This window comes from Pleurodeles waltl, chromosome 8 (genome assembly GCF_031143425.1).
Source record: "Pleurodeles waltl isolate 20211129_DDA chromosome 8, aPleWal1.hap1.20221129, whole genome shotgun sequence".
NCBI lineage: Eukaryota > Metazoa > Chordata > Amphibia > Caudata > Salamandridae > Pleurodeles > Pleurodeles waltl.
The window spans coordinates 874,029,851-874,043,485 of NC_090447.1; the positions used below are offsets into that span (position 1 = coordinate 874,029,851).

General features: G+C 45.3%; 1 protein-coding gene across 4 annotated transcripts in view; it reads right to left on the reverse strand.

Annotated features, from left to right (window-relative positions):
- The window catches only part of MID1 (midline 1), a 513,783-nt gene that overhangs the window by 220,557 nt on the left and 279,591 nt on the right, over window positions 1-13,635 (reverse strand). For 3 of the 4 annotated variants that reach the window (XM_069205160.1, XM_069205158.1, XM_069205159.1), the window contains exon 2: window positions 1,737-2,455. In XM_069205160.1, the coding sequence (XP_069061261.1) occupies window positions 1,737-2,402 (666 nt within the window). In that variant the 5' untranslated portion in view covers window positions 2,403-2,455. Of the gene's footprint in view, window positions 1-1,736; window positions 2,456-12,074; window positions 12,096-13,635 lie in introns of those variants that run through there. The other variant, XM_069205161.1, reaches the window with a different exon arrangement.

Below are 13,635 nucleotides of genomic sequence, written 5' to 3' on the forward strand. Positions count from 1 at the left end.
TAGCCAAATTTAGAACAGGCACTCACGCATTTCACAACTGACCATGCTAGGCGCCCAAATAACTTTATCGTGACTGATTTTTTTGCCTCATCCACAGTAAAATAATTTATAGAAATGGTGTAGGAAACTAGGTTCTGGTTGTAGTACCCACCCCCATAACTTTTGCCTGTTTTTTTGATGCAGCTTTGACTGAGGTGCACTGGGTTCCTGCTAACCAGGTTCCCAGTGCCAGTGTTCCTTCCCCCAAAACAAGACACCTCTGTAAGTCCCCAGTAAATAGTACCACTGGTAACTAGAGCATAGGTACTGAAGAGGGCCCCTAAGAGCTGCAGCACAACTTGTGCCACTCTAAGGCACTGAACTTATGCTCTACCTGCCATTGCAGACTGCGTGACAAGGTGCTCCCAAAAAGTGGAAACATGACATGGCACACATCACTGTCTGTAATATCTGTAAATCACCCCTTCAGGCCTAAGGCAGGGTGCATTATATTACATGTGTGGGCATATATGCAAGAGCAGATGTGCCCCTTCAACATCTTTGTCAATTCTTAGACATACTAAGTTGGCAGTGCAGCGATTTTAAACACATGTTCTGGACAATGGTCAATACACTGGTCAATAGGAGTTCCAAAGCTACATGATCGCTTCACTGAAACTAGGGGTGTTTGGTATCAAACATTGCATATTAAGTAACCCTCACTGATTTGAGTTATGGATTTATTAATACAAGCACCCAGATGGCACCTCAGGGGTCCCCCCTGAAAACTTACCAACTGGTGGTGAGCTCACTGACAGTTCTGGCCAGTCTGCCATCAACAGATGAGAATCTGACCACAGGGTGACAGCCTTCGCTCACTGGAGGTCAGAAACAAAAGCCTGTTCCGACTGGGCTATGAAACACCCCTCCCAAAGGATGACCTTAATTCCAAGGCAGGGAGTTTCAAAGAAGCCAACCACCTTTAGTGTGCAGAGCTGGCGTCCTTCAGAGGAAGTTGCCAACCCCCTTACCCCATGGCCCATCTGGCACCTGGGCAGGTGGGAAAATTAGCTATGCAGGAGGCATGTCACATTTCCAGACTGAGAAGACCCCTAGTGTGACCAGCCTTATGTGTGCACACCTTAGAAAAGTCTGTCATCTTGTGTGGTGGAATTTAGGACCTCTGGACAGGGTAATGCCCACCCCCCACAGGAAGTTGTCATATAGGGGATGTATTAACCCCAAGGGTAAGTAGCCCATTGGATACTATACAGTACACTTGATGACATCTCAGTGTTAATACTCTATTTGCCAAAGCTCAAGAATTATTTCAGTGGCATAAAACTAGTAGCAGAAGAATCCCACCCCTCCACACAGAGGAACACAAACTGTTCCACTCTCGCCTGCTGCCGCTGGAGTCCTAAGGATGAAATGTAAACTGTGCGGTCAAGCTACAAGTTGCTTTGGAAGTGCATAAAGTATTTTTCTCTACTTTTTTAGGAAAAAGTCAATAGTTATTTGTCAGCTCCTGACATCAGTCAGTCAGTCAGTGCAAGTAAACTACCATCAGATAATGCGTATGCCGTATCCTCACAGCAAATTGTAAGCATCAGCCAAGATAATACCTCCCTTCTTCCATGTAACACCTACTACACCACAGTTAATACCATTGAAAATAACACTGTGTGGAACTGGCCTCAATTCTGATTAAAAGGTAGAGATAAATAATGAATTCAGTAAAATGAAACGTCACTGACCTTGAGTTTGTCGTATCGATCAGTCAAAGCGGCCACCTGATGATCCCTGTGCCGCCCGACAAGTTTGCACAAGGCACAGATTAATTGGTCATCAGTCACACAGTACATGTTCACTTTCTCATCCTCGTGCTCTAGGCACATTAGGCCCCGGATATGAGAGTCCGGGATGGGCTCAATCAAGCGGTGGCCAGTGAAGGGCTTCTTGTTTGGGTGAGTGGCTTTCAGGCACTCATCACAGTAGGACACCTCACAGGTGACACAGGTCTTCACAGCCTCACGGGCCTGGTCCTGATCACAGAACTGGCACAGCACTTTCTCGTAGGAGCTCATGCTGCTGTTTTTGTCGTAGGCCACCCGCTCGCGGCGGGTCTCACTTGGGGAATTGGGCCCACTCACAGATGCCTTCTGGAAACGGTCAATGATATTCTGCAGTGTAACGTTGCGCTTCAGTCCCTCTAAGCCACGCGGGCTGAGGGTGATGACATAACGACAAGTGGGGCACTGGAAGGCACTGATTGATTCCACCCCTTCGTTGGTGGCGCAATGGGAGACCAGGATACGATGTGCACAGTTGAAACAGAGGCTGTGAGCACAAGGCAGCAGCAGTGGATCCTCAAACAGCTCCAGACAGATAGGGCAGGTCAATTCCGACTCCAGTGTTTCCATCTTCAGGCAAAGCTTTCTTGTGTTGTCTGCGAAATCCAGGGATGATGAGCTATCTGAAATACAGTACAAAATAACATTACTCAAGGGAATTGAGGGCAAGCTTGCGGGTGCAAATGTCAATTTCTGCAACCACTAACAGTTAGTCAAATTCATCTTCACATCAAAGCTCTTTTGATCGACATTTAAAAAGCAGCTTATACGTTTCAATGAAATGATCCATTTTTAAAAGCTGCACATCTTGATGTCCCTATCCCCTGCTTTTACCCACTTTTAAGAATCTTCAAAAAACATCCAATAATTAGGACCCACAGAGTATGGTAACAGAAGACTCATCAATTGACCAGTTCAATGCCCTCAATGGCGGGCTGGGCGTTATTGATGAAGTTAGGCTCTAAACCAGTGGTTCCCAAACTTTTGACTTCTGTGGACCCCACTTTATCAGTACTGGAACCCAGGGACCCCCACAGTGAGTCATTACTGAAAGCTGGGGACCTAATCTGTAAATATAAATTAGATTTTCTAAGCAGTCACAAACCCACTGAGGAGGCTACGCGGACCCCCAGGGGTCCAAGGACCACCGGTTGGGAACCACTGCTCAAAACATTTACATTTTAAGGGTTACTCTATTTCTGTGAATAGCTAAACTAATAGCAAGAACTGCATGCAAGCCACTTTAAACGTTTTTGTGCCTTGTCTGAGAGCTCAGTTTATTTGACCAAGTACATTTACTGTAACTCCGTTTTTAAAGCTATCGGGAACATGCACAACCTGGCGTCCACAAGTGCAACTAACTATGTGATGGCACATTACACTATTTCGGATTGCTGACAGTCCCAAACTCTTGCACTTCAGGTCCAAAGCTAAATTAAAACTACAGCCCTTCTCTCAGTCTTCCACCCTTTACTCTAGCAAACGTTAATGCTGTTTCACTGTTTGAAAATTTGAAGCAGAGTTTATAGATCAATCAATATTGTTCAAATAAATGAGAAGTCTCGGCATACACACTAGAATCGAGTTTTCACATCTGATGTTATCATAACACTGAGTAACCAACCCAGCCTAAACCAAGTATTGCAGCATGTTCTCTCTCTCTATATATATATATATATATACACACACACACACACACACACACAGATATACATATATATATAAAATAATATATATACAATTTTGTATATTTGGCTCCGTCCAAACGTTTACAGTTAACTATTACAAGCCAATTAACAATGGGGAAAAAAAATTACAGTTTGAAAACTGCCAATAATGTGCTATAGTTTGAGTTTGGACCTTACATTACGAACAATTTTGTGGTGAAAATAAAAGAAATAAAATGAACCGGAAAACAGAAATGTATAAGAATCTCTCATTTTGATTAAGTCTATATTGCACTTAAAGCACCGGAATAAAACAACCATTAGGCTCCAGTGACCTCCAAATATTTGCCTGAACACTAAAATATGGATGTCATCACAGCTTTATCCAATGTACTGTGAGAACTGGTTTCTACAGCCAGCGTAGCTACACTCAGATTCCTGCAAAATAATAACAATTCGAAGAGTGAGGTATAGTGAGGTACAGGAGGAAAAACACAAAGTACAGATGAGAAGATCTGAGAGTGAAAAGTACAGTGCCTCTGCTTTTCTGTAAGAAACTAACTTAATTCGATATGATAGGCAACTCCATCATGCGTCTCACTAGGGGGTCCGCAACAGGACCTCTAATGAAAGGTCTGCTCAGCCTGATCGCTTCTACTTGAAGCCCTCAATAGTGGTCGCTTCCCACTGTACTACATGCCACCAGGCCGCTGATGGTGGTCTGAAAAGAAGTGGCCTACGCTGCTCTAGCTGCCCCCGCTCTCGTCAAAGGCACAGCTCTTGAGCGGGTGGACAGGGCAGTGGCGTGGAAGGGAAAGCTATGCTTAGCACTCGCGGGGTTGCACCGCTCTTCACAGCTCAACTGACTATGGCTTTGTTTCTCCTGACCCCGCATGGCTACAGTCAGCACAGCTGCGCACAGGACCCGCACTGTAAAGCCCCTGTTTCACTTGGGTGAACTTTTGCCACCTTCATTACAAAAAGAAAAAGAAAAAACACATTGATCTCAGTTCATTAAGGGTGCAGAGCGCTTCACTCTCATTAGTGAGCTTGGGAAACTCATACATTTGAACCTTTTGCATTTTTTCCGCCAGTGAACTTGGCGCTGGTTTCATACTAAGGCCAAGATCACATGTAGGGCACAAAGGACTGGAGAAGAGGAGAGCGATTGTGTTTGGTGTGGAGCCTTAAGAGACAGGAACATCCAGGTGGCCCTTAAAAAAAAACCTATTTCAGCGTTCCACCAGTCCTTCAGAATGAGGGGATTCAAGCTAAAGATCGTAGAGCCTGAACGGGTCACTGGATCTCAGAGCTGCATCCTAAAGGGGTCCTTCACGGGCAGTATTTCAATCATCGTGCCACACTAAGTAGGAAATGCACTTGTTAACATGCATGCACTTGCCAACATGCATGCACTTGCCGACGACTGTCAGTATTAACAGGATGGCATGCACAAGCTTGGTTGGTAGCACTATGTGCAACTATAGTAGCAATGAACACAAGTTAAAAGAGACAGTGAAAGAATTACTGAGGAAACAGCCTTTATTAATGTATTAATACCTTTTGAAGTCTGGCTTGAGAGGATGGTTTTCAGTGCGACCTACTGTTATTAATTATTTAAAATTTGCATATAGTGGGCTTTGGCTCTTTAGGAGGAATATTTTTCGTTTCTTGCTATTGGCTGCCTGGTGTATCATTCCACCTACCATGAAATGCTTGCAGTGCAATGCGTCAGTGAATATTTTACCATCTTCAAACTAGTCTGCACAGTCAAACATTACTAACATCATAGTTACATTGTATACTGAAAGCAACTGTTTTTCGTTTCGTTTTTACACGGCAGCAGGATTTTGTAATGTTTTACACAGGACTCAAAGTGCAAGCCAGACCCACTGGCTAGGAATTTCTTGTTCCACACTGTGAGCAAGAGCTACAAGAAGGAGAAAAACTGCAGGACACGTTGAATGTCAGTAGAGGTGTCAGTGCCTTCGCTAGGAACATTCTGAGAAGCAGAAGCATCATTGAAAATTCTATATGGGCGTAGGCAGTAATATTTTTCTTACCGTTTTGGAACAATGCTTTTTACAAGGAAAGATGAACTCACTCAAATGCTTTATGGGATTTACTACCGAAATGATGGACCAACTAATGGCCTGACACTGGTTATGTATGGTACTGGTGTTGATAACATTAAATGCGCGACTGCCAGTAGCCTCTCACTGCATCCTCCAGGTAGTACTCCTATTCCAGACATTTCAATGCCAAATGCATAAGACAGGGTGAACTCCTTGGGGTTAACACCCCACCGAAGCTCTGCCCTTCATGGAAGGCGCTCTGGTGAAATCAGGAGTTCCCCAAAGCAGTGGTCAGGCGCCTGCTAGCAGTGTAATCAAAACCAGTGAGAAGCATTGGCAAAGCCAATAGGAAGCACCTTTGGGACCTATTGGCTTTGTGAATATTTGTTAGCTATTCTGTACAGCAACCCTAATCCTCTGCAGCATGCCAAAAAAAGCCTATAGCGTAATTTTGCAGCCGCATGTTTACATAAATGACGCTTTTTTTCCTGTTTAGTCGGCAATCCACCTCGGATCGACAAAAAATAGAAGAAACGTGCAAAAGTCTACTTTTTGGGGACGGGAGGGGAGGTGGGCTGCAGCATAGGCTGGAGGGGAGCAACAAGGGAGGCAAAGTGGGTGGGGGTAAAATACAGGCCAGGCAAAGCAACACAAAGGGACTGGGTGGGTAGAAAGCAACATGGAGGGTGAGGGCTATGGGGAGAGCAATAAGGATGGCGCAGGGCACCAAATGAGTGAGGGAAAGCAACAGAGTGCACATGACAATGGGGGGCAAATGGAAAAGAGAGAGTATTAGAAGCTGGGAGGGGGTAGAAGCACATGGACCAGAAGGCAACGTGGGCAAGAAAGAAACATGGGTGGTGGAGCACAATGAGGGCGAGTGCATCATAGAGGTGGAGAGGAAAAGCTCATGGGTGTGTGAGAGAGAGAGAGAGAGAGAGAGAGCAGTGCTGGGAGAAGAAAGAGACTCACACTAGGGAGACAACTAGAAAACACTTGCATTCTCGTAGATTACTTAAAACGAAAATAAAAAAAATATATTGCCTAAAAGAGGGAGCAGTGCAGGGACACAGTAATGCATTCATGCTCTAGGGCAAAAAGAGGAAGGTAAGCCCCACACACAAATGGATACGCAGGCAAATGTGAGTGACAATCAAGCCAAACAATGGTAAGCAATGTCAGGGCTCTGAGCCCAATGCAAGCTAATAGTATGTCTTGCAACAGACAGCACTTGCACGATCTAGAAGGCAAGACATAAAACCCAGAGCCCCTTGAGGAGTCCTGAACATATTTCAGCACGGAAAGTAACAAACTGGATAATAATATGGATAATGCCAACGAATTAATAGGACCACCCTTCTACTATCTAACAAAAATGGAATGGACTCTCCTGTTGTCAATACATTGAGCTAAACGAATTCTCCCCAATTCCTCCAACCTCTGTGAAGTCACAGGGTTTTCACAATAGCTCAGGATCTCTCCCTCTTCCTGTATAAAGAATACAGTCAAAGCAGCCAATTCTCATTTGCACAGACTCCAGAGAGCTTGGCACATGAACTCATAACACTTTAAATTAGAGAGTATTTTGTCCACACTACACTAGCAAGGGTAATAGAAACTTCCACTGGCCCTCTCCAAGCTGTTTTACACTCAGGCTGATCCACTCAGCAAAAAAATATGTTCACATGACCACCATACTGAGGGGACCACTACTGGCTCCACATTGCAGCACAACCATATTTCAAAACCTGCTGCCTAGTTCGCAAAGCCAAGCTTTATGTCAGTCCACCATATACTGCATAACTACTTAACATGTCCAGAGGGGCAAAAGGACTGAGAAGCCTGGGCTCTCTGCTACTGGGAGTGATTGAATGTTATTGCACAATGATAGGTTGTGACCTTGTGACCAGAACCGGAGTGACATATGAATTTGAGGGAGATTGGCCTGATGTACATAATGTTGCATCTCTCTAGCAACAGAACGAGCAAGGAAATCAAAGTGTAGAAGGCGGTCTATGGATATCATGGTGGTGTTGATTCTTTAGCTCATGAATTTCTATCACACTATCATACTTTTGTTCCTTGGCCCAATGTCATAACTCACCCGGGGCATACAAGGTATTGTTCAGCCAATCAAGTTAATTTTAGTAAGAAAACCCTATTCTTCTGAAAAATCCATTAAACCTGGGAACAACATAAAGATGAATATCTTGGTGCCCACAGAAATCCAATTTGAAAAATTAGAACCACTGGTTTGAGACCCTGTGCATCTCCTTCAAGACAACGGATACAGGACATGCTGCATGTCAGAGAGGAAGACTGCATTGACTCTGTAAAAAAAACTTACAAAACGCTGTCAGTTCCCATTGCCGTTTCATGTTGTGTCAATTTAAATAATCATTCAATCAGAAATGCAGAAAGCTAATTCACCCAGCAATAATTAAAAACATTTTGCGAATACTCCGTAATACATTGCCATGAGGTTTTAAAGGATAGAGTTGTCCTTTTAAAAAATGGAGCAAAACTTTGTAAAAATCTAATTTGCAAGTCTGCCAACTATAGTAAATGATGGGCACTGAAGAAGCTTCAGAGATATCAAGATTTTGACAATTCCTATTAGAATGGTGAGGATTTGGGTGTACTGTATGATATGGCTGGGAGGCCTTTTCATGCAGTACACCCACAAAAACTGGCTTAGTTCCATTCAGGTACGTTTACTCAACCTTAAGCCCAACCCTGAGTAGCCATGACTGCTAGCAATGAGGCTTAGCAAAGGAGCAATATGTAAAGCATTTAACAGCACCAAACAACAGAATAAGAAAGTAACCTGATACGAAAGAAATAAGACACCAAATTATTAAGGAAAATAGATAACTTTTTATAGACCTTAAGCATCAAAACCACGTGAGGGCTCCAGAGATACAGATTTTAGTAGTAATAAATAACTTATTTTAACACAAACATGCATTCGCCAACAAAAAGTTTGGAAACTTTTGAAAAGTTTGTAAAAGTTAGTACGAAAACAATGCCAGAGTTGGACGACCAAGGCCAGCAGAACAGAGGTCTAGGAGCCAGAAAGCATACTTTGGACAGTTACCTGGCTACAGGTGTTTTTAAGGCAACATCCACACTTTACAGTTCGACTGCCATAGACATCAATGGAGTGGTCCTGATGTTGAGAGTCAAAAAGAAATTCAAATGCTTTGGTTGTGGTGAGGTTGACAGGGGTACCTTTGTGGTGATTCCTAGGCCCACAGGTGAAGTGAGGAAAACGTAACCGCAGAGGTTAGTGTCCCTCAAAGTCCTCCACATTGCAGTAGCCAGCCAGCCGATGCTGGGCTACTGGTCACTCTGCACCATTGATGGGGGCTTATATCTCTTGAGTACGACAAATCCAGTCCTGGATAAAACTCCCAGGATCAGTAGTCACAGGTGAAGGTTTTGGCTAGCTCAGATTTGTCCTCTTAAGTGCCCAGTGACTGGTAGCAGCAGAACTTCTGCAGTGGCTACCAACTTTGTGACTTGGGCAACTTCAGCTCTTTTATCACCGGACTGGTTCCAGGAGATTGGACGACTGATCCTTGAAGCCACTTCTGTTGTTGGAAGTCTGGAATCAATCTTTCTCCAAACCAGGAGCTGTAGGCACAGTCCAAACTTGTCCAGCCCAAAGTGCAATAGGTGCAGTCCTTCTGAGCATCTAACCTCTCTCTGTGCAGGTCCAAGGGCAGTCCTTCTTTGGTACTTTCTCTGATTCTAGCGAGCTGTGAAGGTCAGGGTGCCATATTTATCCCAGGAAAGTGCCCTGAGGGGACCATGCGGTCACTAGCCAATGGGCTACTGGGCCCCCTTCTACCGAGTGACAAAGTTCCTGCAATGTGTGGCATCTGTATATCTAAGAATGCCACATTGTTGCCCCTTTCAAGATGGCAGGACCTCTTCTCAGTCATCAGGGGGTTGGTAACCCACCCTAGAAGTGTGGCTACATGAGGGCCACACGCAAACAGTAAAGCAAACAGTTAAGCAATAAGGTGGCTTTGTCATTGGTTTGAATGGCAAAGTCGAACTGGCAGTGAAAACACTGTCCTTCCAATCTGCAGTGGCAGGTTGGGAGCCATTTTGTAATTTGTCACAATAAGGATGGAACAAATAGTGATCCAGCCCTGAGTACATGTCCTGAGTACCACAACCTAGGGACTTCTAAGTAAGACAGGCCTTGCCAACTCCGACATGTAACATAAATGGGGGTTAAAACGCTGGCATTGAGATCTGGCTAGCAGACCTCAATGCAATCTCAGAGTTAAAATAAACAGCAGCTAGTAGTCCAAATGGGGGCAAAACTAGGGGGAGCCTGCAAAATGCCTGTTTCTGTACAGGAATTATTTATGCCAAGCCAGTCACAAAAAGGCAGCGTTTAAGTTTGTCAGTAACACAAACGTTACTATAATTGTGGCGGTACAGGTATTACCAGGCCTGCAGTATCAAAGCCAGAGTAGTGGTGCGTCACTAAAGTCAGTAGGAGAGGTATTCCCTAACAGCATCAGTGCCACTTCACCAGCATGAACACTACCAAGTGGCACTGCCAATTACAACAGTCCCTTACACCAAACTTGCCAGGAAGGGATGCGACTCCAGCTGAGTGCGCCGACTGAACTCTGTCATCCGCTTTGACATCCCTGCTGTAAAATTCTCATCCGATTTGCATTCATTCTGCCTCCCATCCTAAGGGCCTTGAGTTGTTGGGCCAACATGACAGCAAGCCCAAGGATGTCCGAGGACCTGGGTGATGAAGAGCTTTCCTTGTGGAGTGTTTGTGCTGAAAAGACGGATTTATTTTTATCAGGTCTCTGAAGACGTGGAACCCTTTTCTCTCAGTGAATTCCTGGCTGGCACTGCCCGACCTTGGCATCTTTGATGTGCGCCTTTGTTACATGTAGCAAGCTAGCCTCACCCAAAGTCATCGAGGTTTTGCAGAGGAGACTTGGTTACTTAACAGTCCCTACTCTTTTGCCAGAGGGGCTAAGTGTCAATCGTGCATGTAGGCAGGCTACTGCAGACATCCATGGAAGCCACACCCACTGCGTGCCCCCATTAACCACTCATGCAGTTTTGCGCACCGGTCAACACTGGCCGTTTTGGGTAAAAACGCCTAAACACACTTCTCCAATTTTACCTTGGACTAGGACTAGTCACCCAAAAAAACAATCAGTAGGAAAGGCTAGCGAAGGAACAAGCAGGGAGTGATGCACACACAACGACAGATGAGAGCAGTAAGGAACTGCAAAGTCTCAACTTGATGCATTAAAGAACGAGTCTTAACTAGGAATATAAAATACTAAGAACGAGTCAATTCAATATATAAAATAATAATTGCGGCTACGCCGCACTATAACACATTGTTATGTAAAGAAAAGCGTTTGCAGATGTTGCCCTGACAACCAAGAATTACTTTTTTAGTATCTATCGCTCAGCCATCGCGCTCAATTACCTTGTCAGTTCATAACAATACATTTAGATTGTGTACTTGGACAGGGGTCAAGGGAGCAAGTGGAGAAAGTTTCAGGCCACGCCAGTCCAACTTGCCTGCCTGTGGGCGAGCGTAATTCTTCACATGCTGTCTCGCAAAAAAATCTGAACAAATTAGACAGAGGGAGTGAGAACAAGAACCAAGAAAACGAAAACAAGTGAGAATGCGTACCAAAGAATAAGAGATAGAAAGAAGAAGAATTGGATCAGGAAAACAAGTGACAAAAAGAGAAAGCAAAAAAATGGATAAGCAGAAAGAAGTAATTAAAGCACCAAGAGGAAACTATAAAAAGAAAATAAATTATCGAAAAATCAAGAGGCACGCGGGGACAGTCTGAGACACCCATTCACTGATGCATGCGTGTAAACAGACAAAAACACAAAGATCGACACGTGCAAACTATATTCAGCACGACATAGAAGTTCACATCAACCGTAGACAGGCAATGACCAGTACAATACGCGGTACATTACTCTTGAGACAAATATCCTAAACAGGGTACCGCAGCCAAGATCTAAACCTCGCCCGCTGAATTATACAACCAGCTGCAATGTAAGTCATAGACCTGCAAAAACTGATTGCCTCAAAATCCCGCCTGGTATCGTCAGTCAGGTATGTGAAGTAACTGACCGAGATTCATGCACGCAGACATTTTTTTTTTTTAAATCACTGATAAGAAACAAACGGTAAATGTTTGCCGACTACACAAATGCTTTCTAAATGTGGAGAGAACAAAGTGACAAGCCAAAGTCTGGCGCGCGGTCGATGGCTGGACCTTCACACTTGGCTAGGTGAAGCGCTTTAAAAACACTATCAGAATATTGATCGAGTACGTTCAAGGAGTATTAAAGCAGCGCAAAAAACACCGCGTCGGTTCTATTCAACCTTCGCCCCCAAATTATCAGTGAACTAACATTTATCACCAAACGCCGCCAATGGATCCTCGCGGCCAGTTTCTGCCAGAGCGCCCACTTACCTGTCCTTTCTCCCAGAGAATAAGAAGGGCGGGAGAGACAGGTGAGGCGCGTCGACAGTCGCGTCCTCTCAGCGCTTTACACCGAGGGAGTCCCGGAGCCAGCACCCCATCCCTCTTCCTCCAAGTCACGGTATCCGCGCAGGGTCACCGATGAAGCGAGCGCACTTCAAATACAACACCTGCCTGGGAACCTGTTTATCTGGCTGCAGAGGCAGCGCTCCCCGACTCCCTGCCCCCCCGGGAGAAAGGCAGGAGCACAATGGGCGAGTAACTCCCACAGGCAGCTGACGAGAGCTCGGCTTCTCCGGGCTCCCGAGGGACACACTGTGTACACCTGTCGGCCCACTGGGACATCGAGATACCCGAGCCTGTAAGGGGAAGGGGAGCCCTGGAAACCGAGAGGTGCAAGGGCCAACCGCCGAGAGGGCTGTCTCCGAGGAGAGGTTAGGGCTTCACGGACACAAGTCTGCAAGGGAGGGGAAGGGTGGGCTACAAGAGCTCACGCCCAGAGACGCAGAGCCCAGGCCGCTGAGAAGAGTTTAGGCCTTCACGGACCCAAGCCTGCCGCAGGGTGAAGTCCAGGCCGGGAAACGTAGAGCTGCCAGGAACGACCGCCAAGAGCACAGACCAGACCTCTGGAGAGTTTAGGGCTCCACGAGCACAGCCTGCAAGCGAGAAGTCTAGGCCTGGAAAAGGAGCTGCAAGGACCGAACGCGGGGGTCCACACAAGCCAGGCCTCTGAGGGAAGTTTGGGCGTTCATGGAGGCAAGCCTAAAAGGGAGATTCGAGCGCTGAACGCCCGGAGAGTTTAGCCCTTTATGGACACAAGTCTGCGGAGGGAGCAGTAATGGTCTGGTAAAGGAGAACTGCAAGGACGGAACGCAGAGAGGACTGTTCAGGCCTCCAAGGAAAATTTAGGCCTTCATGGGAGTGTTTGAAGTACAGGGCTTTGTTTGGTCCAAGCCTTTATTATTTAGGCCTGCAACTTGATTATTAAGCCCTCCAGAATAGATATTCAGGCTTTCAAGGAGTGGTATGATGGTTTCTAGGCCTACTGAGATCTGAGCGTTAATTCTTTCGGCCTGGGGATATATGGTTTACATCTGCATATAGGCTGTTTAGGCCTCCAGAGATGCTCATTCTATCTGCATGGTGAATTTTTAGGCCTACAGGTCTGACGTTTGGATTGGCTTGCTGAATGTTTAGGTCTATGTGGTTGTTTAGTGATTGGGGTTGATCATTTAATCATATTAGAGGGCTGATTAGAGATGGATGTTCTTTGCTTCGGCCTGTAGAGGGGTTGTTAGATCTGCATGCCGATTGTTCACGCCTGCATATCGGACATTTCAATCAGCGCATCAACTCTTAGACCTGCAAAGGGGGGTGTTAACATCTGAATATTGGTTGTTTAGGCATCCTGAGATGCGCTTAGAATTTCTATCTTGAAAGCTGATTATTAAGGCATGCAAAAAGGTTATAGATATGCATGCTGCGGATTTATATTGGTGAAAAAGTTGTTTACGTCACGCTTAACAGTTGTTTACGTCTGGCCTAACAGTTA